The sequence below is a fragment of the Sus scrofa genome, chromosome 12, assembly GCF_000003025.6.
Source record: "Sus scrofa isolate TJ Tabasco breed Duroc chromosome 12, Sscrofa11.1, whole genome shotgun sequence".
Classification (NCBI taxonomy): Eukaryota; Metazoa; Chordata; class Mammalia; order Artiodactyla; family Suidae; genus Sus; species Sus scrofa.
Window position 1 is genome coordinate 36,803,069 of NC_010454.4, and position 27,655 is coordinate 36,830,723.

Below are 27,655 nucleotides of genomic sequence, written 5' to 3' on the forward strand. Positions count from 1 at the left end.
AAAAAGAACCCTCTAGATAACTCACTGGAACTCGCCACTCCCATCCCACCCCTGGGCATGTCAAGAGATGTCATTACAATGGATCCAGATCCTGCAGCCCAAAGCACTTCTTGTTAAGTGTGTTTTCTCCTTTGTCACAGCCTCCATCGCAGGTCGGTCGGAAGAGGGGTGCTCGCCAAATGCGCCTGCGCGCGCAGCCCACCACGTGTTTCTCGCTGCGCAGGCCACACGCAGAGGTGAAAACCGGGTTAACTCGGTCCTGGGGCTGGGGGAGGGGACCTGGGAGTCATCCGTCGGTCCAGTTCTCCACAGTCCCCATGCCTGAATGGTACTGTAGGGAGGCTTCCCGGGACAGGGAGAAGCTCTGCGAGTAGAGGAACTCGTTGGCAGCATTCAGGTGCGGCGAGGGCGGCTTCCTCTCGCACACGGCGGCGGGGAGGCCCCTCTCCCTCGGGAAGGAGGCGCTGGGCCCCCGCTCTCGGACCTGAGACTGGGAGAGCTGATTGTAGACGCTGAAGTGCGCGTTCCCCGGCGGCTGCGAGCTCTGCGCCGAGATGGTGGGCAGCCGGGGCATCATAGTGGTGGCGGTGAAGTGCGTGGGGAAGGACTGGTAAGGCACAGTCTCCATGGTCTGAACGCCGTAGCTCGTGTACGGCGACACGGACGTCCACATGTTACAGCTCAGCGGGGGCGGGGGCAAGTCGTCCACCCCGGACACCCCGGCGATCTCGGGCCCTGAACCCGAGTACATGCAGGCGTCGCGGGGGGTCACCTCGCTGCAGTAGGAGGGGCTCAGCATCTGTTGGTCGTAGGGAGGGGGCGAGCGGAAATAATGATCCTCCGCCACCGTGGAGGGGGCTTCCAGATAGGATCGCTTGCAGGGTAAGTCCAGGTGGCGGGCACTGTCTGCTGGGAGACAAAGAAACCTTCAGGAAGGGCCATTTCTGCCAGCCCCAGGACCCAGGACACCCCTGCTGGATGCCAGGACAGCCCTGTCCTTGTCATTCAGACCCCGCTTCCCCCCACCCCCCCATCCCTGCTGCCACGGCACTCCCAGGGCCATTTTAATCAGCTACAGTTTGTATAAAGTGGCAGCAGCCAAGAAGTGGTGGGACTATGGACTGTGCTCAAAGGCCACGGGGGCCACTGCATCACTGGACACTGAGGGATGTGTTTAGCCAGGCGGCACATGGCTTTGATCCTTTGCCACCCCGACTTTTGGGGATGGTCAGAGGTCTCAATGTGCACTGGCATCCTTAGGCTAGGGCCACCCTGGCCAAGGAGAGTGCAGGCGACTGCCAGGCCAAACCAGGCCCAGAGACCACATCTGTCTGCATTAGCCAAGAAATGAAAGCCACAATCCTCCCCTCCCAGGAAGGCCTTAGCAAGCCACAGCTACTCCAAGGCACGTCTCTGTCGCTGTTAGAAGAGGAAGTAAGCCCTACATAGGTTCAAAGACATCCCATCAGATTGTTATTAGACAGATTCCAACATAACAGGGTTTCTACAATTAAGACATGGAGCTGTTAAGAAGGAAAAGGTGCCTGGTACTTCGGAGGCTAATACTCTGTCTGGGGAAAAATGACATTAACCGCCCCAAACCATGTAAGTGTGTCTTTCAACATCCTCAAGCATGAGGGCCTGACTATCTGGACTAGCGCGTCCTCCCCTGGGATCCAGCGATGACCCAGGCCTGAGGATTTGGGCAGCAGCCCACTCAACAAATACAAGAATAGTTGTCTTGGCCTTGTCAGGGTCGCTTGTCTTGGCCTTCCTCCTGCTGTTTTCTCTAGGGATTCTCCTGAGCAAAGTGGCCACAGACAGTAACTAAATGTGCATGGCTGTGGTCCAGTAGGACGTTATGGATGACAGCGTTTGAAATTCACATACTGTTCACATGTCACAAAATAGTCTTCTTTTGATTTTTTCCAACTATTTAAAAATGTGTAAACCATTTTGTAGAGTTCACAGGCCAAACACAAAGGACAACGCGGAGTTCCCGTCATGGTGGAGCGGAATCAAATCTGTCTAGGAACCATGAGGTTGTGGTTTGAGCCCTGGCCTCGCTCAGTAGGTTGAGGATCTGATGTTGCTGTGGCTGTGGTGTAGGCAGGCAGCTGTAGCTCCGATTAGACCCTTAGCCTGGGAACTTCCATATGCCATGGGTGCAGCCCTAAAAAGCAAAAAAAAAAGGGGGGACAATGGGCCAGATTTGGTCCAAAGGCCACAGTTTGCCAGGCTCTGCTCTAAGCTTCTAGTTCTAATGGGACAGGTACAGTGGATACTTAGGGGCCTGCCGGCCTGGTGGCTAAAAGCTGAGCTGCGAGAACATTCTGGCTTGCAAACAAAAGGCCCCAAACCCATTCCCAAGAGAACTTCAGTGGCCTTAGGAAGAATTCTAGTGTAATAACACTAATCATTCGTATTTGCGTGTGTGTGTGTGTGTGTGTGTGTGTGTGTGTGTGTGTGTCTTTTTAGAGCTGCGCCTGTGACAGTGGAAGTTCCCAGGCTAGGTAGGGGTCAAATCAGAGCTGCAGCTGCCAGCCTACACCACTGCCACAGCAACTCAGGATCCAAGCTGTGTCAACGACCTACACCACAGCTCACAGCAATGCCGGATCCTTAACTCACTGAACAAAGCCAGGGACTGAACCCTCATCCCCATGGATACTAGTGGGATTCATTACCACTGGGCCACAGTGGGAACTCCCTCGTTCATATTTCATAGAGGGAAAAATCAAGACTGGGTACCAGATGTTCTGGTTCCCAGCTCAGGGCTCCTCTTCTTCACGGAGAAGCTGGCATGGACAGTTCTGTTGCCTGTCTTGCTGGCCCCTAATCTACATCCATAACAGCTCCCGTCTACTCTCAAGAAGCCTTTGCAGATCTGATGGGATGAGGCGGGGAGCCTGTGCTGGGACCCTAGGCCCCCTGTGTTAGGAGGGAGGTTGCTGCCATAAATGATGGCCCCAATCCCGAACCCTCTGGGCTGTGATGCTTCTGCCTCCTCCCTTGCCTAGAAGTGGGGCCTGGCTGACTTTGTATCCTCTGCTCACCCCGTGCAGGTGCTCAAAGCAACACCTGGGCCTGGGAAGGGCTACTGGTGGCCAGGGACACCAAGGCCACAAGCTGTGTGTGAGGGTTCTGAGGATTGGCCATGGTCCCTAATGCTTCGGGCTCCCTCTCTCAGGCCACACAAGAGCCAGGGGTGTGTGTGTGTCTGTGTGTGTGTGTGGGTGCACACGCGCATGCTCACATGTGCAGTGGGCAGTGTTTGTGGGCAGCGCATCACCCCTCCTCCGACCCTCGGGGCTTCTAGACCAGGAGAGCGCTACCTCGTCTTTTCAGGCAGTGATAGAAGAGGCTGGAGTCCCTCTGGGCGGGAAAGGTGTTGAGGGGAAGGTCCTGTGGCTCAGCGCGGCGAACTGCATGTGAGCCCCGTTCTCGTACTGGTAGTGCTGGAGCGCCTGGTGAGCCCCATGCAGGGGGCTGACGTCAGGCTTGGACGAGAGCTGCGTGGAGACGAGCCTCTGCCGCATGATGCTTTTGGAGATCACAGGATATTCTTTGCTGGAGGCGAGCGGAGGACAGTCAGAGGGAGAAAGAAGAGAGAGCAGATACTTGGAGGGGTACGGAGTCCACGTGTCTGAACCCGGCCCACCCGCCCCACGCCCCCAGCCCGCGGCCGGGGCGGCCCCACCTCTGCAGCCGGGCCACACGCAGGTCGCTGTCATCACTGCCCCGGAATCCCTTGGCAAAGGGTTGTTCTCAATTTTCAGCTGCGTGATCTGTCAGGAGTGGACACACGGCAGAGTCACCGGCGGGGGAGAGGACTGGGCTGGCCTCCGGCCCCCTCCCCGACCCCAGGCGCGTTCCAAACTCCCGGCAGCCGTGCTTGGGAAGGTGCGTTTTGCTGGCTCCTTGGCCTCGCTCACATCCCTGGCTCTCGGCCCTTCCACTCGCTGCAGACCTTCCAGATTCCGTCTCCTGCCCCCACCCCCTGTGCTACCTGGCTTCAGCCTGTCATCATTCTCTCCCCAGCGCCTGTAACAGCTCCCCGTCCATGGCAGCCCTGTCTGGTGCAAGTGCCACATCGGGTTTGGCGTGACTGTTCTAAATACAAACCTGATTCTGTCACTCTTCTGCCTAAAATCCTCCACAGCCTAAGGCCCTTGCCCCCACTGGCCAGTCCCATGGTGCAGACATGAAAGCTTCAGAGAAGGGCGGTGTGGGCCAAGGCAGGGAGGTAGGGAGGGTGGCCCCTGTGGACGGGAGGCAGTTTGGGACCATCAGCCTCTGGGAGAGGTGGACCAGGACATGCGGGACCCCTTTGTCACAGCTGCCGGGGAAGGGCCTCCATAGGGCTGGGTCACCTGCTCCCCCGCAGCTGACAGCGCCCAGGCTCCTCTCCTCATCTCTCTCTCCAGACCCAGAATCCCATCCGGAAAAAGAAAACTGCAGAACGAAAGGGCCCAACACTCAAGCCACAGGGCAAGCTTCACGCTCCTGGTTTTTACAGCTGCCAACTCTGTCCGTCCCCAGCATAGAGGCCCCAGTCCCCTTGTGCAGGAGTCTGGTCTCTGTTCCAGCACGGAATTCCTCTTCTCACTGCCCTGCAGGACTTAGCAGGTGCCCGCACGGCCTGCCTCAGCCCCATTGCATGGAGGCATCACTTCCTGCCTGTGTTTGGCACAGAAATGTCAGGTGGTGTCAGTGGTGGGGGCGTTGTGGGGCGGAGGGGGGCTGCAGCCATACCTTGTGGTTCTGGTAGGAGGTCACGGAGATGAAAGAAGTCTCTGGGAACACGTGGGTGCAGAAGGCTGTGTTTTTGGAACCAAAAGCATTGTTCTCATCTGCCTTCACGATGTGGAGCCGCGGCTGGTACTTGTGCATGGAGTTGAGGATGATCTGGAAGAGAAGGGTTTCCTTCTGAATGCCAGATCCCCTCCCCACTTGTCCTCAGCCTCATTCAGCTGGCCCAGGGCAGCTTTCCTTCTCCTAAAAATCTAGACTACAGGGGCTGAGCCCAGAAAGGTCCAAACCTCCCAAGTGAAAAAATCTCCCAGGGCCCCCACCCAGCCTCTCTGCTCCAGCACCGACGCCATGCCGGGTCCCAGGAGCTCCCAGATGTTACAGACACGTCACTATGGTAACGGGGAAGGAAACAGCTTAAAAGCTCCCGATGGGAGTTCTCTCGTGGTCGCCATGGGTGAAGTATGCGGTGTTGTCACTGCAGTGGCCCCGGTCGCTGTTGTGGCATGGGTTTGATCCCTGGCCTGGGAACTTCCACATGCCAATGGCATGGCCAAAAAAGAGAGAGAGAGAGAAGAGAGACAGAGAGAGAAGAAAAAACAAGGGGGGGAGGGGAAGGCTCCCGATGACCTCAGCACAGTGTAGTAGGAGGAATTCTGATTTGTAGGCAAAATTCCAGGTGCCACTGTGGGACCTCAGGCATGTCCCTCGACTTCTCAACTTCTCAGAGCCTCAGCTTCCAGCCCTGCAGGCCGACCCTTCCCCTGGCTTCTGTCTCTCCTCCCCTCTCTCACCCCCTCCCCACTTATGTGGGACCTGCCTTTCCTAGAAATGCTGCCCGCCTCTCATGTTTATCAGTAACAAAAAAGCGGCTTGACAGCCCGGAGGTTTGCAGAATGGGGGAGGGGGGGACTCCAAGGTGATGTCCCCCGCTGACCTCCCCCATCCACTCAGTCCTTCCTCCACAGAGGCCTGCCGAAGGGATGCTGGGGACATCCAGATGCACCCTGCCTTCAGACCCGCCCTTGGTGCCTCACAGCTGGACAGGAGCTCCATTATGGGCTGGAGTTCAAGGTAGGAGGCAAGCCAAGCTCCTAAAGTTAAGCCCATAGAAGGCCAGAGGCCCCCCAGGACCCACAGCCCTTGAGGAGGCCTGGGGCCAGGGGAGGTGGGTGGCCCCAACGCCAAGTTTACATGAAGAGCCCAGGAGGCTCAGCCGGCCCAGAGCCCTGCAAGGAACGCACGGTAGTTGCGGCCCCAAACCTGCTTCATTCGGCTGTGCCCCCACGGTAGCGGCAGCATCATGTGCCATTAAAATGTATTTTTTATCGTTGACATTTGCCAGACGCCCTCCCCATTGGAGGTAGGACCAGGAATGTGGGGCATTTTATCAGCACCGCTGCTTTTGTTAACCCTTTGGCTCCGGTCCTGGCTGGAAGAGGTTGGCCCTCAGGCCCTGGTCCCCTCTGAGCTTCCTTCTCTCCACGGAGGTACCCCTCCCTTGGGCTGGCCCCTGCTGGCTCCCACCCTTCCAGGTTCCCAGCACCAGGCCTGGCGATGGAGCTTAGTGGAAGATTTAACCCCTGAGTGACCAGAGGGCTAAGCAAAGGGCCAGAGACAGGCTCCTCCATGGCGAGCCTGGGCTGAAGCCTTAGTCTGACAAGGCTCCGCTTTGCTCACACCCTGGGGACGGAGGCAGCTCCGGGAGAGGCTCAGCCGAGGGAGTGGGCAGGCGGGAGCCAGGCTGTGGGCTCAGGCCTCCCCAGCTCCTCGTTGGGCTGGGCAGCTCCATCCAGCAAGAACTAGCCCTTCTGCCTTCTGCACTGGCCGCTGTCCCCCCCTCAGGGACAATCCTCTGGACCCTCTGGGGGACAAGCAAAGAGCTCCCCAAACCTCAAACCAGGTCTTGTAGCCAGACAAAGGGCCTGCCAGACAAAGACGTCAGAGTAGGACCGAGGGGCACGAGGCCTGCCTGAAGAGGCCTCTGGGAGCCTGGGAAGGGACCCCTGGGGAGAGGAGCTGTGGGCTTGGGAAACAGCCCCCAGTCCCTTTTGGTTATTCCATCACCCTGCACTGTTGCCCATTCTGCAGAAGCCAACAAAGGACCCAAGTTCCCTAGAAGACCCAGCAACAGAACACCTGGGAGGCAGCCTAGATGCCAGATTCCTGCCTCTGCACTTCCACACATGCAGCTGCTCTGCTGTCTTTTTTTTTTTTTTTTTTTTTTTCTTTTTGGGGCTGCTCCCGAAGCATATGGAAGTTCCCAGGCTGGGGGTCCAATCGGAGCTGTAGCCGCTAGCCTACACCACAGCCACAGCAACTCAGGACCCGAGCCGAGTCTGCGACCTACACCACAGTTCACAGCAATGCCAGATCCTTAACCCAATGAGCAAGGCCAGAGATTGAACCCACGTCCTTACAGATGTTAGTCAGGTTCATTAACTGCTGAGCTATGACAGGAACTCCTCCTCTGCTGTCTTAATCGTCCTTTCCCCTTTTTCCTCGCCTTCTAGGCCCAGCTCTTCCAGGAAGCCTTCCCAGATGACCAAGTCCTGCTCTGAACTCCTAATTCTGAAACTTCCTTTCCATACATTATCTATTCTTATGCTGCCCCCAAATGGCTTCTCATTTTTTCTTGTTCCTGTCGTGGCGCAGCAGAAACAAATCCAACCAGGAACCATGAGGTTGTGGGTTCGATCCCTGGTTTTGCTCAGTGGGTTAAGGATCCGGCGTTGCCGTGAGCTGTGGTATAGGTCGCAGACGTGGCTAGGATCTGGCATTGCTGTGGCTCTGGTGTAGGCCGGCAGCTACAGCTCTGGTTAGACCCCTAGCCTGGGAACCTCTATGTGCCGTGGGTGCAGCCCTAAAAGGTCAAAAGACAAAAAAAAAAAATATTTTTTTTTTAATTAAAAACTGCTCTAAAGAAAAGGACATTATCTTTTATTCCTTTTGTATGTCTGAGCTCCTTTACTCCAAAACAGAAACGAGTGAGTGCAAGGCCGGGTTATAGGAGGAGGAAGACCTGGGCCGTGACCTCAATCTCTGGCCCCTCTTCTCTCATCTTTCTTTGCTCACTAGAGACAAGATAACCTCTAAGGCATTTTTCAGGTCAAGAATAGTGATTAAACATGTGCCCAGACAACCCTCCCGGGATCACTCACACGCTCCCAGCATGTGGACCAGCCCTGGTCACTCCAGCTCTCCTGGGCTGGGGGTGGGGACACAAGGGGAGAACACAGACAGCCGGCTGACAGACCCAAAGCAGATGCCTCCGTCGTCTGTGCAGCGAGGCTGGGCTGTCCCTTAAGGACCCCTTGGGACAAATAGCACCAAGGCAGTCACAGGCTGTAACCACCCAGTCAGAGCCCCGGGCATCATCCAACCCCCTTCTCCCTGTCACCCACCTCCAGGGTCCCGTCAGTGACCAAGGCCTGTGACTCCACCTGTAAAGCAAAGCCTCCTCCGTTTCCGCTGCGCTGCCCTGGCTCAGGCCCCTCCTCCTCTCCTCTCGCTGGGTTTGGGGGCCGCCTCCTCCCCCTTCCATCCATGTCCTCTGCATTTTCACCTGCTACACATCAGATCAGGTCCCTCCCCTGCTTAGAACCTCTGGCTCCGGCTTCGGCCAGGAAGACAACAGGTGAGAGCAGGAGCCTTGGTAGTTCCTCCTCTTGCCTCCCGTGTCCCCCGCCACTCCTGCCAGAATTTCAGGCTCAATAAATGTCTTCTCTTCAAACAGCGGCCTGTGATGCTTCCCTCTCGTCCCTTGGGATAAAGGCCGAACTCTTTAGCCCATGATGAGGATGGGGAGGTAGCCAAACACACCTTCTAGGGGAGGGAACCAGACAGGCTGGCAGGGAAATCTGGGAAGAGAGACACTGCCAGACGTGCAAGGGCAAGTGGGGGCCACGCGGGGAGTGGCCCAGAGAAGCCCAAAGGGGCCCAGAAGCGTCTGTGGATCTCTGCCCGCCCGCTGCAAGTCCTGAGCAAGCTCTTCCCCTCCAGTCACTGGGGTCTCCCTCTGCAAAGCGGGGCCTTTGACTACATGATCCCAGACACCCCTCCTGACCCTGACAGACTGGAACCTGGACAGGTGTGTCTGGAAGACAGTCCTACCCATGGAACCAAAGCAGATAGAAACTGGAGCACGCGTCGCAGCAGCCTGGGAGAACGAGAAACCGGCTCAGTGACTCATACCTGGCTTTACTCGGAAGTTCCTCTTTGCAGGGCTGGAGAGGGTAAGGCGCCACATTAAACGCCTCTGCCAGGATCTCACATTTATACTCCTTGCAGAGAATGCTGGGCCAAGTGGACCCGCCACGTCAACAGACCCCACTACACGACTGGTCCCGTCATCATCATTGTTTTACAGAAATGGGATTCATTATGTTCTGGCTGCAGTTCAGAAGCCTGTTCTATTTTAATAATTGTGATAGCGCCAAACATCCATCTCCTCAAGAGCTCGCCATAGCGTGCCTGCTTAACGAGGCCCAGATTTATCTGTGTTGGAATCACAGAACATCAGGGCATGGAGAGGCGGGCTTTAGAGAGCATTCTAGTCCTACCTCCTCATTTTACAGATGAGGGCCAGGAGGTGAGCCGGGGGAACGGGACTTGCCCAAGGACACACAGCTGGTTGGAGATCGGATCCTGAGAAGATTCCAGATGGCCTCAGAGGAAGCACACACGGCTCTCTACAGCAAGCTCGGTAATGAACCATAAGGTTTCCACGTAACACTTGAGGGCCAAGGAGTCACCAGGCCATCATCCATCACAGGGCACAGCATAGCCAGACACTAGCCACACAACAAGTGGGGCTAGTGTCTGTTTGTAGGTATTAAAACTGGATTTTCTCCTGCACCCTTTTTTTTTTTTTTTTTTTTTTTTTGCCTGTTCTAAGGCCGCTCCTATAGCACATGGAGGTTCCCAGGCCAGGGGTCTAATCCGAGCTATAGCTGCCGGTCTACACCACAGCCACAGCAACACGGGATCTGAGCCGCGTCTGCGACCTACACCACAGCTCATGGCAACGCCGGATCCTTAACCCACTGAGCAAGGCCAGGGATCGAACCCGCAACCTCATGGTTCCTAGTCGGATTCGTTAACCACTGCACCATGACGGGAACTCCTCCTGCACCATATTTTGAAGAAAACCTTCTCCATCCCCCTTCTTACCCTCTCCAGCCCTGCAAAGAGGTTAGGAAAGGACAAGATCTGCAGCTTCGTAAAAAAAGAAAGAAAAAAGAAAGACATACCTGAGACCAGAGACGCCCAAAGATTGGCCTAAAGAATATCCAGACTAGGACTGAGTCAGTCAGCCCATCAGCTGACTCAAGAGGCCTGGGCCAGTTAGGGCAGCAGCGTTCCCGCCTTCTCGCCAGTCACAGCCAGGAAGGCCAGTGTTCACTGAGCACAGCCTATGCGCCAGGCCCTGTGCTGAGGACTCTATGCACCTCCTGCAATTAATCTTTACAACATCCCTGGAAAGTAGATGTTATTATTATTAGCTCCATTTTAACAGACAAGGGACTGAGGCTCCAGGGGCTAAACGTATCTGCCCAACTTCAGACAGAGACGGGAAGCAGAGCCAGAGTGGTACCAATCTCCAAAGCTGCAAAGCTGGCACCTGCTGGGGAGGGCGGGGCCGGGCCTGGAGTCACATGGGGTGTCTGTCTCCCAAAGCGCCCTCCGAGGCTTGGCACGTGGTCAGGGCTCAGCCCCCGTGCAGGAAAAGAGGAAAAGAGAGACAGAGCGTGATAGTTCTGGGGCCACACTGGCATATGCTTTGGATGGACATCAGATCTTGGTGGGAAAGGGCCTTCTCTGTCTCAAGAAACCCCTTTCACTGGATTCACACACTGCCTGCTCACCCCCACCCATATGACCCGGGAGTAGGACACAACGGTGAGGAAAATCCTCATGGTTTCCCAGCTCGTGGGGAAGTCGCACAGTCCTCCAAAGTCAAGCAAAAAATCAGTGCTGGGAAAGAGCAGGGGAAGAAAGACTGCATTTATAACAGCAACCGACAAGATGACATGGCTAAGAGGAAACGCGTGGGATCTTGGGAAGAAAATCTGAAGACCTTGTGAAGGACAAAAAGCAGGCTTCATCCAAGAGAAGGGCATTCCTAACGACCCTCCCTCAGTAAAAGTTCTAATTTAAAGAGATTCTAATAAAAATAAGTCTCTTTCTCAACACTGCAAGCTGAGTCTACAGCTCATGAAAAAATAGACAAGACCAGCCAAGAAAACTTTGAAAAAGAAGACCAATGGGGGGGGGGACCAAGCCCACCAGACCCTAAAACCTATTATGAAGTCTCAACAGTTAAGGCCCTGGCACGTGAACAGACACAGATTCAGAAGGGGATTTCGTGTACAGAAGACGGCCTCCGAAGGAGGGAAGATGACTAGTCAGTTACTGGTGTTGGGACCAGTGGATGGCCTCTAGAAAAAAATAAGTTGGATTCACACCTCATATTGAAGCCAGAATACATTCCAAAAGGATCAATGGTTTAAATGTAATAACAAATCCATAAAATACTAGAAGAAAACACAAGAAAATTCCATTATAAGTCAGGAGTGCATAGAGGCTTTCGATGACTCAAAATCCAGACCCCATGGAGAAAAGACCCACACACTGCATTAAAAACTTCTGTGTAGGACTATCCCATAGGCAACAGCGAAAGACATGTGACAGACTGGGTGATCAAGAGCCCAGAGAGCAGAGAGCAGCTAAATCTTCCTAATTGATCAAACCTCCCAGATAATGGGTAAGTGATTTTTAAAAATCTTAGAGGAAAATGAGCAAAGGCTAAGGACAGCTGTTCACAGAAGAGAGACACGTATAAAAAAGATGCTTAACTTCACTCATAGTAAAGGGCATATAAATCGAAACTAAAACTAATATTTACATTTCACCCATCAGACTGGCCAGAATCCAAAACTTTTCTCTCCCGCCACGCTGGTGAGGCTACAGCGACGGTAGGATTACACAGCAGCGCAACACCAAAAGGAGTCAAGGGAGGCAAAATTACAAATCACAAATCCAAATATGCCTCAAATAGGCATTTATCACAAGGAATACTTGGCGCTGGTATCAAATGACATATGTACGAGCTTAATTGAAAGAGCAAAATATAGGAAAACATGTAATTCCTTAGTTAAGGATGGGCTACATAATTAATGGACAAACGTAATGAAATTCTATGCGGCTGTTAAAAAAAAAAAAGGAGGCATTCTATATGAATGGCATGATCTCTGATATACTCAGTTTATGAGGCAAGATGCAAAGTGTTTACATTACATCTTGAATGGAAAAGAAAGGGTTTGAGACTCTGTATTCTGCCTGCATGAGCAAAATGAAACGCTAAAAAGAAATTAGTTACAGTGGTTACCTGTGGCCAGAGTTGGAAAAAACTAGGTAGGTGGGGAACCAGTGGAGGGAGATGTCTTACTGCAGACTTTTTCTCTTTTTTTTTGCCTTTTTTTTTTTTTTTTTTTTTGCTTATTTTTTTAGGGCTACATCTGTGGCATTTAGCAGTTCCCAGGCCGGGGGTAGAATCAGAGCTATAGCTGCCGGCCTACACCACAGTCACAGCAATGAAGGATCTGAGCCGAGTCTGTGACCTACACCACAGCTCATGGCAACGCCGGATCCTTAACCCACTGAGCGAGGCCAGGGATCAAACCCGCATCCTCATGGATCCTAGCTGGGTTTGTTAACCCCTGAGCCACGAAGGGAACTCCCACATTCCAGACATTTTTAATTTATTCATTGATTGATTTTTAAACCATGTGAATGTATTTCCTATTCAAAAACAAATTTGACAAATAAATATGTATGAAATTATCACTGCAGTACATTCCAGGATGGTGCCTGGTGCTTGGAGTGGGGACCCTGAACTGTCTCCCTGAAGAAGGGGCATTTGCGTCCCAGGCTCAGGAGTAACTAACTAGCCCAAGAGGCCTGTGGCCAGAGGAGGAGGTAGCACCTGGAGGGGACGATGCATGGCATGTGCCACTTTGTGGCCTGGGAGCTGCAGCCCACACCCCTAGTCTGGGGCTAACACGGCCTCTGGAAGAGTTAGACATGCTCTATTAGAAATCATAAGCGAACCTTTTACCTCGGCAATCTGGGGGTCCTGAGACACAAGAGGTGGTGCAGATGGTCATTCTGCCTTCACACACACACACACACACACACACCACACACGGCCCACTGAAGCCATCTCCTCCTCCCTGCTTCCCGATCAGGCAAGAAGACCCACGTGCCAGGCATCTCTATGTCCGGCAGCAGGACTCGGGCCCCAGCCCAGGGACGCCTCCTCAATTCCCCGAAACAGCTTCTCTTCCCATCATGTGGTCACCTGGCACAGGACCCTGCCAGGGGCAGGATGGGGTGGCAAGAAGGAGCGAGGGTGGACAGCATGGGAACCAGAGAAGTGGAGCCGAACTGGGGCGGCCCCGTCCTGCTGTAGCCCCTGATCCTTTCTGCCCCTCGTGCCTGCCCATCCTCCGCCCCTGGGCTTGTGCCCGGAACCCAGGGGTCATACCCTGAGCCTACCCTCAAGAACAGAGGGCCCTCCTGGCCTCATAGCAAAAACCCACAGGAGTTTTCTAGCCAGAGCCCCGTCCTGTCTTTTTGGAACGTGTGGCCATACGGTCTGAGGGGTGCCTGTCCCCCGCTGGGGGAAGGCTGTGAATGGGAGGTAGCTACTAAAGTCTCCGAGATACTGTGAGACCCGAGGGGAAAGTCCACAGTCCGTCTGGCTGGAGAAAGTTCCTTGAGGTCTGGGAGCTTTTAGGGAAAATGGAAACTGTGGACGTGAGCTGTGCAGAAGGACTGGTTTGGGGCAAGTTCACAGCACGTGGTAGCCCTTCCCCAGGCTCCAGCACCAAGAAGCCAAAGGGTGCCAGGCCTGCAGGGAGCAAGGCAAAGGGTGACTTGGAGGGCTCAGCACTCCAGCTGGCACAGACTGAGGAGCAGAATGCCAGGGTCCAGATGTCTGCTTTACCCCGATGAAGTGGGTTCACCCTCCCAGCCTGCTGCATGGTCAAAGGCTGCTCCTCTCCAGCGAGGCCCTAAATGGCTCAAGCTACGACAGCTCAAGCCCTGGGTCCAGGAGGACAAGTGGAGAAGCCAAGAGAGCGCGGGATGAGGCTCCAGAAGGCAGGAGTCCACGCTCGGCCCCTTTACTTCCAGCTCCTGAGACATCACCTCGTCACCCTGAGCCCTGCCACCCTGCAGGGGGTGTTGTAACCCACAGACAGCACGTGCTGGGCAAATGGGGGATGGAGAGAAGGAAGCTGCTTTGCACCCCAACCCTCTGGGGAGGAAGCTGAGTTAGGGTGGGGAATATCCCTCCCCCTGGGAGAGGCGAGCCCCCCTACGCCGGTGCGGCAGGTGTAGCCAGGGGCAACCTCCCTGCCGCCCCCTCCCCAACATGACAACATCATGAGTCCAAAGGAGCAGCCCCACTGGCCCAGACTCGAGAGGATATGCAGGCTTCCTGCAAACCCCCATGGACCCTAGTAGGGCCACCAAAGAGGCAAGCCAGGCTGGGAAAACCCTCTGCTGGGCTGTGAGGGCCAGGTGTCTTTGCTGCTACCTAAAACCCCACCTGCCCCCCGCCCCTGCTGCTTCCACAGGGGTCGGGAGGTGGAGAGCCCTCAGAGGCGTCCTTGCAGGTGGGACCATGAGAGCAGGCTGTGCATCCAAAATTCTCATCAGCCCTCTCATCCCTGGGTTTTTCTGGTCACTCATCGGAAGATCCAGCTCTTGCCAAGCTCTGCACCCACCTGGGGGTCTGTCCCACGGGCTCTCAGGCGTGGGCAGAGGTGCAGTTCCCTGCCTCCCACCACAGAGGCCTTCACTAACCTTCTGGGGTTGGTGCCACAGCCTGGCCGAGCAGAAGAGGCCAAACAGGGGCTCAGTGGGAGCAAAGTCTCAGCCAAAATGGTGCCCAGTAAGACCTGCGAGGCCCTTCTGGCCTTGTTAAAAAGTCCTGTGCTCCAAGAGGTGGGGACTTGGCTGACCCTTCCCATCGATGGTGGCTGGTCTCTGTCCCTGTGAGAGGCCGGGGCTCCACGAGCACATGTCAGGTGCACACCTGCGTGTCTCTGCCACACACCCAACAGCATCTGCCCGCCCTGCATGGGAAAGCCCATGCTGCTTGCAAGACAGGTAAGGCAGGAGTTTATTATGTCAATGAAGCATCTCCTACTTACTGGCTGATAGATCGCCACCTCCCAAGAGAATGAGACAGACTCAGAAAATTAGAACTAAAGGCTACTTGCCAGTTACACACCAATCAGTCAGAAATGCAGCATCGCTGGCATTTTCCTCAAAGAACCACAATTCAGAGATTTCTGATTTGCACACAGTCGCCCAGAAAGAAAACTGTGGCCTAACAGAGGCGCAAGCCTGCACATCCGCCTCCACCATCCACATGCTGAGTGTTGTGGGTGCAGCCTGAACAACTGCATCTAGGAGCCTCAACAGCACCGGCTCCACCACACCCGACCCTGCGTTTCCAGGGCAACCAGGGGTAGCCTACAGGGGGGAGGCCTGCTCCCTGGCAGATGATACCACGTGCCCAGGCTTCTGTTTGCCACACACTTGAGCTAAAAATTTCCACATAAAAAGCCTTCTGTGGGCCTGCCAGGGCCAGATGGGGAAAGAATGAGCTTCAGCAGCCTGGACAGGACGTCAGCAACAGCATCCCTGGGGCTTCAGAATCTCTCTTGCGAGAGCCAGGTCCCAGGCAAGGCCAGGAAGGGGCTGACATGGGAGCCAGAACCAGGCCTTCCTTTTCAGGGCAGGCGGCTGCCAGGCCAGGCAGACGGTACACGCCAGACAGAGGCTTCAGAACACATCAGAGACTTTCTTAAGAAGGGTGATTTGTCTTAGGCTCCAGCAAGGCCGAGTTTGGGGGAACTGAAGCTGAGATTTGGTCCATCTTCATCGCTGTCAGAGCTGCCATTTATTTAGAGCCTCCTGGGTGCAGAGTGCCTCAGGCAGAATCTCTCATTTAATTCTCACACGGGCATCTCCATTTTCTAGATGAGGAAACGAAGGCTCCAAAAGGCTAAGAAACCTGCCCAAAGGTACCCAGCCAGTAAGTGCTGGGGAAAAGCCGTCCTGCTTCGGTTTTGTGAGAGTCAGACCCTGTGCTCCTCTGGCAAACTGGCCCAGAAAGTGCCAAGGCCTGAGTGGATCCTCCAGAGCCCTACCCTGGACCGTGACCGTCCCACCCCCGGCACCGCCCCCAGGACTTGCCCTCAAGGCCAGGCAGACCCTTTTTTTTTTTTTTTTTTTTTTTGGCTTTTTAGGACCACGCCTGTGGCATATGGAGGTTCCCAGGCTAGGGGTCTAATCAGAGCTGTAGCCACCAACCTACGCCACAGCCACAGCCACGCCAGATCCAAGCCGCATCTGCGACCTACACCACAGCTCACAGCAACGCAGATCCTTAACCCACTGAGCAAGGCCAAGGCTCGAACCTGTGACTCATGGATACTAGTCAGGTTTATGACCGCTGAGCCATAATGGAACTCCCAGGCAGACCCATTCTTACATGGCCGAAGGGGTCCAGGTGGTTGTTCGTCAGCTTCAGCTTCTGGAAGGAGACCAGCTGCCGCATCCAGTGGGCCCCAGTGGCAGGAGAATCTGGGTGGACGTAGAGCCTTCCTGGCATGGCTGGCTCGGCCTTCCCTGCCACCATCCTGCCAACAGAGCATGGAGGGCCAGAGCGGTTGATTGCCCTGGCGCCTGGGGGAGCCGGATCCCCTGTCCCCTCTGAGAGCAAATCCCCAGACACTGGAGGGGAAAAAAAACCACTGCTGGTCCTACCACATTTTCAATTTAGGACTCGGGGGGAGGAGGGGACGGAGGAGAGCGTGCTGAAGAGGAAGAGTGCTTCCCACCCTCTGTAATCTGGCTGCGGTAGGAAGAGAAAGGGAAATTACAGAGAAAGGCGATGATTTCCTAGAAGGAACGGGGCTAATCGCAAAAATACCGTGGGGAGATTTAGGCACTTCTGTCTCTATGTTATATTTACAATTTTTAATTTTTATTTATTTATTCATTTATTTTTTGTCTTTGTAGGGCTGCACCCATGGCATATGGAGGTCCCCAGGCTAGGGGTCGAATCGGAGCTGTAGCCGTGGGCCTGTGCCACAGCCACAGCAACACGGGATCTGAGCCGCGTCTGTGACCTACACCACAGCTCACAGCAACACCGGATCCTTAACCCACTGAGCAAGGCCAGGGTTGAACCCTCAACCTCATGGTTCCTGGTCGGATTCGTTAACCGCTGAGCCACGATGGGAACTCCTATAATTTTTAAATGTTACCAAGCCTATTCTTTAGAGGTTGCTTCTCCGAAAATGTAGGCAATGTTTAAATGGCTTGCCTGCAAAATAATGGTAAGAAACTAACTGGTGCCTTCAGCCAGAAGCTGCTCTGAGTGCTAATCCAGCCCAGAGAGAGAAGAGAAATAGGGCCCTTGGCAGGACCTGGCCATCGAATCCAGCTTCAGCCCAGGCTCTGAGGCCCTCTTCCCCACCCACCACTGAGCCCATGGGCTGGGCTGCTGACTCATCAGCCCTCTCCTTGAGCACTGTCCTGGGCTCTGGGGGCAGACAGGGTGCTAATGGGACAGACTCAGAAAAAGCAGCTCCAGCTTTTATTTCCTGGGTCCCAGGTTGGTTTTGCCCTTCAGACAAACACTGCCTACAGACTCCAGAAATCCGCCAGACACCCAAGCACTGTGGCTTGTTTTCAGGCCCGGCCCCCGCCCCACCTGCAGCAGGTGTGCAGATATTGGCTGACCCTGCAGCCTCGGCAGGCTGTTTCCGGAGGCTGCGGATCTAGCCAATCACTGGGACCAACTGGTGAGTCCCTGACCAACCATCAGATGGGAGTGGGGATGGGAAGGGCTCTGGAGGGAAAGCAGGAAGGGTCCCAGGTTCTTACCATTTGTTGTCACAGAACTTGTAGCGGTGGTCATCCGCGGGGACAATGTCGATCAGCAGGATGTACTTGGTCTTGGGATTCATGCCTGTGACTTTGACCTTGTAGCTGGGGAACATCCTCCTGGAGGAAGCCAAGTGGTGAGGCAGAGGCACAGACGGAGCACCAGGAGAGATGGCACAGAGTGGGCGAGGGGACAGAAGCCCTTAAGGGGCACTGCCCCTCAGCAAGAGATCTCAGTACTGGTCAGAGCTTTGCAACCTTATCTAAGTCATTTCCCTCTCTGGTCTGCCTCCCCCATACAGGGGAAGGGCTGCACGAGCTGAGCTGCAATTGTCAGTCTGCGACTGTGAGCAGCTCAAGTCCAGAGCCCTAGTCAGGACGTGAGAGAGGATTTCAACACCGACTGGGCTGCCTTAATTTTCCTCTTGTCTGTCATCCATACGCAGTGAAAGTTCAGGGTGGGAGCGGGGAGGCATTACAGAGGGGCCAGAGCAGAAGCCCTAGCAGTCCCTGCCAGCTGCTTCTATGATCAATGCGATGTCGTCTCTGGGTCCTGTCGCTATGGAAACCCTCAGGCTTCAAACCAACTTGCAGGAAAGCAGGCGCACGCCTTGTGCGTGTTCAGCAGAGGCGTTGACCCCAGTGACTGCCTTGCCTGGGCCTGTGCACACTATCCGCACATCAGGGGAAGTCAGTCCAGGCAGAGAACAGCCTGGATTCTGGAGCCACCCTGCCTGGGGCCCACCACTGACAAAGGGCGATGCCTTGAGCAACTTGCTTGGATCTCTCCATGGCTTGGTTTTCTTCTCTCTAAAATCTCACAGGTTGCTGTGTGCATTAAATGAGTCTGCTTATGCCTATGACCACAGACCCCCCCACCCCCCGCCGCATTCGTTCCTCCACAGGCCAGTGGTATGACCTACCTCGATGAAAATAGAGTCACCAAAAAGCAGAAAGTTTTCCAATTCCTGCAGCCCATGCTGAAACTGTCCAGGACTCTGAGGCTCAGGGAACATTCTAGAGAAGGGCTTCCTCAGGCCCCTCAGTGCCCCCACCCATACAACAGCATGTACACATACCTGCAGGGGTACCCTCCACTGGTCACCAGGTCCCTGACTCTGGATTTAGCCTGAGGGACCTTCCTCCTGCTCCTCCTCAGACACCCCCGCCCCTGCCCAGCTGATCTCCCACAAAGATGTCCCCAGGAGAGGGGTGAGATCCAAATCTTTTTCTTTTTTTTAATCTTTTAGGACTGCACCTGCGGCATATGGAGGTTCCCAGGCTAGGGGTCCAATCGGAATCCCAAAGCCACAGCAACGCAGGATCCCAGCTGTGTTTGTGACCTCCACCACAGCTCACGGCAACGCCGGATCCTTAACCCACTGAGCGAGGCCAGGGATCGAACCCCATCCTCATGGATCCTAGTTAGTTCATTAACCCCTGAGACAGGAACTCCTCCAAATCTATCTAAAGGCATTGGGAACCAAATCCCCGGAGCTGGTAGAGTGCCCAGGCAGTCCACCATGTGGAAGCCAAGGGAAAGCCTGGGGACTCTCAAGAGAAGCTCAAACAGACGCCCGGAGTCCCCTATTTTGTCGCCGGGGGTACCAGCTTACCTTGACAGGGCAAGGCTTCCAGAAGGGATGAAGGCCTCCCCAAGCTGGCAGACCCTGCAGCCAGCCCGGGCCAGGACCCTGAGGTGCAGGGCTCCATTCTACCCCCCTGCCCAGCCCCAGCCTGTGCTCCCTCCCTCTCGCTGGAGGACAGGCCCACAGAGAGCCCTGCGGTGACCAGGTGTGCGCAGGGGCACACGCGTCCGGGGCGGAGTGCGCATGCGTGTCTGCCTGGAGGGGCGGGGAGGAGGGAAGTTGGAGCTGTAAGTCCGGGGACTTATAAACCGTGTGGAAGAATTTGTCTCAGATGTCAATTGAAAGCATTTTCAAATGTCCACCCCACCCCCATCTCCAGGAATGGGGGAACCCAATCCTGCCTCCTGCTTACCAGCCCCCTGCCCGGCCCGGGGGCACAGCTGGAGCCTGCACCACCGTCTTTCCTGGCCCAGCCTCTCCCCTGGTGGGCCTGCAGCTACAAAAGAGGGGCAGCCCTTGCCTCAGCGTGTTCACCCTGCCCCCCTGCCAAGAATCCTGTCCCCTCCAGGCTACCATTTTGTAACTGCTACAGAAACAGCCACAAAATGGGGCAGCCCTGGCTGGGCTTGGGGCAGCCCAGGCTTTAGGCTGTTTCTCCTGTAATCACTCCAGGTGCAACAGCAGAGGGCACACACGGCTTTCCCCCAGGCCAAGAGTAAAGGGCTGGTGGCCGCGTCACTGGTCTTCATCACCAAGGCTGAGAGGGAGGGAGGGTCCTGTCCTTTGACTCCTACTGCACTTCGTCCCAGCAGCTCAGGACACCAGGCCGACATGACCAGTGCTGTTTAGAAGGCCGGTAACGGGCCTCGATCTGAAGCTTGGCGCTAGTGTGCTGTGATTTGCCCTCTCCTGGAAGCTGGCGGGAGACCAGATTCCTGGCCGATAACAGTCTCAGGGAGGTTTTGGGGGAATCAGTCAGGAAGGGAACATGTCTCCTCGCCTGTCTCTGCCTCCCCTGCTCACCGGTGCCCCTCTTCCTAGAGCAGCAGCCCTCGGAAGTCAGCAGCGAGCATGGGCTATGGGTCTGAATGGGGGTGTTCCAAAGTCCTCTCTCTGCTCCAGGCTGAGCCGGCCCCAGCTCAGGGAGCACCACTGCCTTCATGGAAACAGGTTATCCTCTGTAAGGGTCCAGTTTGGTGGCTGCTTCTGGCAACACAGGCAGTGGATCCCTAGGCACTGTCATCTCCCCATCTCACGGGTTCCAGAAGGATGAAGGGCCTGCCTAAGGGGAGAGCCTAAGCGTGAGGCAAAGCACATGCTCCAGCAGCCCTAGAGGCCTCCTGCCCAAGCCGAGGGGCTCGGGCTGGAGCCCAGGGGCCTGTCATGGGGTTGTCCACCAGAAGGGCTGGACCCAGGCCACAGAGGCCAGGCTGGACTGAGCGCTGTGACCTTCTCTGGGCTCATCCTGGGCTGCAAAGGTCCTCTCTATTGAAGCAGATGAAAGCATTTGTGAATTAGGATGGAGGATGTACCTGAAAACCAGCATCCCGGAGAGGTAATGAACACCTCGATGGGATGCGGAGGGCGGGCCAAGAAGGGAAGTGATGCTTCTGCCTGGCCTATCCCCCTCAGCCCCGCCAACCAGCGCCACCAGCCACCAGCGCTGGCCCTGAAGCCCTGGCGGTCTTCAACACCCTGCAGCCACGCAGACCCCTGCTGGCTCCCCTCGCCCATCCTCCTCTCCCTCCGCCCCTCCTCAGCACCCCCTTCCGCGCGCCTTCTCTCTGCGGCCCTGGCGCCCTCTCCGCGCCCCCGCCCCTCTCCGGCTCCGGGAACCCAGGCCTGGGGGGCGCCCGGCCCTCGCGGAAACTGCTCCGCCAGGGAATAAACAAGCCGCCCGCCCCGCCGGCCGGCCGGGGAGGAGATGAAAGCCGGGGGTTTCTTCTCTGATCATGAAACAGGCTCTGAAAGGGTGCGGGCCTGGAGCCTTATCTACTTCATACTCGGAAATGGGTTTAGAATGAACTGCTAAGATAAGCGTCCTTGGACGTTTCTCGGCGTTGGAGGCTTGCAGGGTGCGGGGCGCGGGGCGTTTTCATTTTGGCCACAAAACCGTAAATACGAACTCGATGCTGAGCGAGGGGACGAGCAAGTTTCCGCTGGGCTCAGAGGGCTGCGGGGCGCCCGCGGGGCCAGGGCAGTTGCCAAATTCAAGGCTGCGGATCGACTCGATCCCCACCCATCCCGAAAGGAGAGGCGCAGGGAGGCGCGGACCTGGGGAACCCGTCAGATTCTCTCTCATCAGCGAGGGCCCCCAAACCTTAAATCCACCGCAGCCCCGCCTTGGGGGGGTGGGCTCAGGAACCCCAGGAGCAGCTGTATGCGCCTGCCCTGAAATGTAGGTGCAAAACCAAACCCAGCGGAGGAGAGGTGTGAAGAGGGGGTTCGAGGTGGGGAGTGGCAGAGACTAGGAGGGTACAGGAGATGGATTATGGGGGTCAGTAATGTTCTCTTTCTTCATCTGGGTGGTAGTAACGGATATGTTCATTTTGTGAAAGTCTATACAGCAGGACAATTAAGACCTGTGCAGCGAACGATTGCCTTTGGAATGGATAAGCAATGAGATCCTGCTGCATAGCACTCGGAACTCTATCTAGTCACTTATGATGGGGCAGGATAATGTGAGAAAAAAGAAAGTATATATGTATGTGTGACTGGGTTGCCTTGCTGTACAGCAGAAAATTGACAGAACACTGTAAACCAGCTATAACGGAAAAAAAATAAAAATTATTAAAAAAAACCGTTTTAGACCAAAAAAAAAAAAAAAAAAAGATTTGTTCACTTTTCTGCAGGAATGTTCTACTGTAATACATTGACATTAAAAATCATATATGTGTGTAAATACCATTAATGCAGACATGCACACAGGCCTGTGGAGGCCAGGGTTTGAAAGGAAAGGGCTGCAGGAAAAAGGTAGAAATCCACAGAAACCCCTACCCATTTTCTACCCCTAGTGTCTGGGGGTCTCAAGAAAGAATTCTGGGTGTGTTGGGAAGAGGCCAGTGCCCACAGTCAAGGCTGAATTTGGGGGCAGGCGATAGGGGTGCTGGGTACACTGAGACCAAAGCTTTTGTAGCCAAATGATTTTTGAGAATGATGATAAAGCTATGTAATTTATTTCCACTACACACACACACACACACACACACACACACACACACACACACACAGAGTCTTCTACTTCACTCCAAAATTTTTTAGAAATATTTTCCCTGCAGTGGGGGGAGGGGGCAGGAGAGAGGGCATGTGGAATGGACGCTGTTTTGAAGGCCAGTTGCTTCTCCCAAGATTTTTTTTTTTTGAAGACACTTCCTTCTGATAGACTTTTGCTTTCAGAAAATACTTTAGCAAGAGATCAAAGCACTCTCTCCCCAACCCACTTTCCCAGTGTCTTCAACCCTTACTTCTCTTATCACCCACGCCACTGGGCTCTGACGCTCTGTATACAGAGCGAGGGCAATTGGCTTTGAAGCCCAGGATTAAGCCGGGCCAAATCCTTGCTTCAGAATAACAAACAATACAGGTTCAACAGGAGTTCTCATCAGTAGTTCATTTTTCAAACGCAAATTCACTGTCACTAACACAAGCAACATTGAACTCAACAGGCTATGAAGGCTGATAGCGGAGATTTATCTGGTGGCAAAACCACGACCTAGGAGTAGAGCAGTCAGACGGTTAGGAAATTTTCATATTGGGGAGGTTTATATTTAAATTTGGTGGAGCTCACTTTTATCTGTGTTTGGGAGAAAATGCAGTTTCTCACATGTATCAAACTTGGCAGGGATGCGAGGAGGCAAAGTGGGGTCTGCTCTCTGCAGTTAAGGGCATAAACTCTGGGTTCTGAGAGGGACCCCAGAGGGGCCTGAGAGGGACCGAGACTGGCTCGGGAGGGCTCTGGCCCCATTTGACACCTGACGTAATGAGATCTTGAGCATTCACAAACTGATGTCTTAAACGGTGGTTGGCATGTAATTCTCCAGCTCAAGGTGTTTGCGAATTCAAAGTCACTCTCCAATGACGGGGACCCTCTTTTCCATCAGCCTTCAGATCTTCCAGGGCTTAAGGCAAGAGGCTTGTTGCCTAAAGACTCACAGGGGCCTGAGAACATTCAGGCTTCTTTCCTCCAGTCCGCTCCCACCCTCTTCAATCAAAGGGCAATCATGCCCCAAACCAGCCCATGTTTCTAGGGCAGAGCAATAACTCCACATTGAACAGGCCCCCATAAACAAGCCATCAAGGGAGTTTCTCAAAGTTGGGGTTTTGTGCCGGGGGTGGAGCATCATCTGCTTGGCTTGTGTAGACCTGGCAACCGCCTGACTCTGCTTCTATGTGTAAGAGCCAAATGCCTTCCCTTCTCAGGGGTCGGGTTTATGTTCTCCTGGTTCTCCTCCAGTGCAAGCAGTCTAGGAATCTATGATTCAAGGTTCAGAAGAAGGGTCCAGGCTGTCTGCTGTGAAACAGAAGTGTCCCCAGAAGGGTGATAGCAGAGACACAGAGAACAGAGAGAAGTACTGGACAGGACATTGCCGTGTCACAAGCTGGAGAAAGCAGGCTGCCTTCCAAGGCTGCCATGGGAAGGGAGGCAGCGGGGAGGAGGGGAAACTGGGGTCAGGGTGGTGAAAGGGGTCCCTGAAGTCAGTGGGCCCGCTATGTAGGAGGAAAGGGGGGGGTCTGAGAGGCTGTGGGGGAGGGGGATGAGGCTAGAGACTTGCCTAAAGACTAGAGCTGCTGCAAGGACCACGTTCTGCCAGAGAAGGGAAAGACTGTGGTGAATGCATAATTGGCCAGCATCACCAGGACCATTTCAAAATTATACTCGTCATTCCCTGAGGCCCATCTCTAAAGCCTCCACTAGGATCAGGCACAAATATCTGCCTGAAGGCAGTGTGTGTGTGTGTGTGTGTGTGTGTGTGTGTTGGGGGAGGGAGGGACGAGGACCCACACAGGTGCAGGAAACCCCACTGCGGAGAATCACAAATGCCTTTTGTTTCAAATGGCAGAGGCCAGACAAGCCCGAGGAACAAGCGGCCCATGTACTTTTCAAGAGACAAGGTCATTTCTGCTGCCTAAAAATGGAAGTTCTGGAGCCTCTTCTTTCTTTCCCTGCATCCCAGAAAGCACAAGAAGTAAATCCCCCCTCCTCACACCTATAATCCACTCAACAATTTTCCAAGTGCTGAGCACAAGCTCCCTGGTTTGAATCTCACCATAAAGGAACAAGGAAGGATGGCAGGCAGCTCTACAGTCACCATCTGTTTTACCTGACATCTCTGGGGCACAGAAAGTGTAGGGACTTGCCCAGGGGCACTCAACTGGGAAGAGGCAGGGCTTAGGTCACCTGGCCCCCACTCTCCGCAACCACCGCTCCATGTGGCATAATCGGACAGGTCCCCCTAATGCACCCTCCTTCTCCATCCCCAGGTGCAGCAAATTTGGTCCCTGACATCTCTCTGCTCCTTCCCCTCCCTGAAAGAGGCCCTAGGTGGTCACAACACCTCCCAGACTCAGACAAGAGCACAGCCCAGCCCCCTCCCTCAACAAAACAAAGGAAACTTTGCAAAGCCTGCCAGTCAGCAGACCGGAAGGAGCCAGCACCCCTACTCTGCATACAGCAAACCACCAGCTTTTAGCGTCCTTTGACCCACCATGCCCTAAGCAGTTCAGCAGAATTCTCTAAAAAGTAGAAGAAAAAAGGCTGCGTTAATGCCAGATATGTCTCTCATTATTATGATGAGCAGTATTTGCATGTATGGGGTGCTTACATGTGCCAGGAGCTATGTGAAGGGCTTTACATGCAATGATAGGAAGACAGACCTATTATTTTACAGACAGAGGTGGGGAAAGAATGGCAAACCTCGAGTCCCTGGCCTGAGAGGTGCACAGATGGAAGGAGGTGAGCGGACTAGAAGCCCCTGAGGTCTGGCTCCCCATCCCTGGCCCTTGATACTTCACCATCTTATACCTTGGAAAACCTAATCACCGGCCCACAGCCAGACAAAGGGACCTTTTCACACCTAAACTTTTCTCCCAGGACCAAAAGCGAGTACAAGATGGTGGAGGAGGAAGAGTAGGGGGGAGGGTACTCCCGAGTCTGACCTCTTCAGCTTCTCCCTTCACCTGATAACCTAACGCTCTTCTTGCCATTCCAGCCCCACCCCGGACCTGCCGCTCTGCGAATCTCTCTCCGTCCTGCCCAGGTCTGCATCGTCCTCGTCTTTCCCTCTCCGCCCCGTTCTCTCCCACAGACACCGGCGCATTTTAAAAATGTTTCCACTTTATAAATCATCCCTCTCTGGCAGCCACCCGAGGGCTGCTCCCCAAACAACACACACACAGGGCCCGGGGTGCCCGTGCCTTGGCCGAGGAGGGGACTGGCAAAGCATAGAAGCCCCTTTGGGGTGAGAGACCTGGGGTTCACGCTGCCCCCCAAAAAGTGACGGAAATAGGGAAACATGGTCCCGGTCCCCTTTCTCCATCTGTTGAGGGGCATCTCAGTCAACGCAGTCATGAGAAACCAAACAGGCCCCCAAAAGGAGGAGGACAAAGCAGACCCTTCCCCCGCCCAAAAGTTCTGGAGCTGGGACCTCCAGAGGCGCGACCCTATTTTGCATTTAATTTGCATAATGCTGCCCTCCCCATCCTCCCCCTCCCTCCAGGTGTAGCCCCCTTCCGGGGCGGTGGTCACACGTGGAGCTAAGGCCAGAATGGCGGAGGGGACATCCATCGCTCCCTGGGCTGAGGACCCAGAGGACTTCTAAGGGTGTCCCTGGGGATCCCCACTGCCCCCGTCGGTCATTCCCCTCTCCCCCAAGTGAAACCCTCGCTGACCTGCCCGCCTTGGTGATGATCATCTCGGTGCCCGCCTCGTGGAACTTCTTCCAGAGCTCCTTCTCATGCAGGCCCACCTTGATGTTCTCGATGGTCTGGGGATGGGAGGGAGGGAGGGGGACTTGGGTCGGCCTGGCCCACGGCTGGATGCGGAGCCCTCAGAAAGGGGAACACAGACCCAAGGAACGATGCACGACACTGCCAGCCCAGGAGCCCACGCCTCAAGATTTCGTTTCACAAAATTATTCCGTACATGTAACCAGGGGCTGAAACCTCCTCCTGCGGAGCCGCACCTATAGATGGGCCCGCAGAAGACACAAAAACTGGCCGTGCAGGGCTAGATGACACACAGCTACACAAACATAAACACTCCACGTGGCCCGAGCGAGCCACAGGCTTGCGGGCAGACACACCGACCCTGGAGGGGCACACACCCCCTCGGCCAGACGCGCGCCCCAGCAGACCCAGCCTGCAGACCCGCACAGGCAGAGGCACGCACAGCCGGAGTCCCTGCGATCCCCAGGTCGTCACGGCAACCCTTTCCCAGACTTCCCCGAGCCCTCGGAGCTCGGAGGCGACGGCTCCCGCACGCACCCGGCCCGCGACCCCTCGCCCCACCTCGTCTCAAGCTTTCGCCCCCGCCCTTTCAGGGCGGTCAGAGCGGACCCTCGCCGGGGCTCACTCCGCCGCCGGGGTCCCCTCCCCCGCCTGTCCAGAGCAGCCTCGAGGGCTCAAAGGGGAGGAAGGACGAAGGGCAGAGAGCAAGCCCTGCCCGCAGTGGGACGGGCTGACAGACACAGGTCGCCCCGCAGACAGACCGACGCCCGACCTCTACCCGACGGCCGGCGCGGCCCTACCTGCTCAGCGGCGGCAGCGGTGGCGACGTCGGCGCCAGTGCCCGGGGGGCTGCCGAGCGGGGCTCCGCCGAGGCCTGGCGCGGCCAGCGCGGGCTCGGGGACGCTGGCGGCGTTGGCTGCGCTGGTCTCGCCGAGCGCGGAGCCCGAGGCCCGGAAGGCCTCCTCGCTCTCCGATAGGCCCTTATCCTGCAGCATCTCCTGCGGGGACAGCACACGAGAGTCACATGCCCAGGTCCACACTCGCCTGAGACCCCGCAGCCCTCTGGAGCCGAGCGGGGGACTTTGGGCCCGGGCAGGAAGGCCGCCTTGGTGCACGTGGACCCCGCCCCCTCTTGAGCTGGAGGCAGGGCCCTCGCTTCCTCCCTCTGGGTTCTGGACCTGGGAGGGTTTGTGTGCCTTTCAAGGTCTGCCGGACCCTGGGTGTGGGATTGTATGATGATTAGGTCTGGGGGAAGGACCGCCCTCTCGGCATCTCGGCTTTGCCCCAGTTGCACCCCCAGTCCCTCCCTCCTGCTGGGCTCCAGGGGAGCCTGAAATCTGGGTCCTTTGGCTATTCCCTATTAACTGGGGGTCCAGGCTCACTCCTGGCTCAGGGCA

The 27,655-nt window shown here is 55.5% G+C and overlaps 1 protein-coding gene across 1 annotated transcript; it reads right to left on the reverse strand.

The window, feature by feature from the left end:
* Positions 287 to 27,253, reverse strand: TBX4 (T-box 4). The gene is given in 10 exon segments (NM_001246249.1): positions 287 to 906; positions 3,336 to 3,417; positions 3,420 to 3,570; positions 3,701 to 3,756; positions 3,759 to 3,788; positions 4,756 to 4,908; positions 16,325 to 16,472; positions 17,725 to 17,844; positions 26,202 to 26,296; positions 27,059 to 27,253. Coding segments are annotated over 10 exon segments (1,650 nt in total).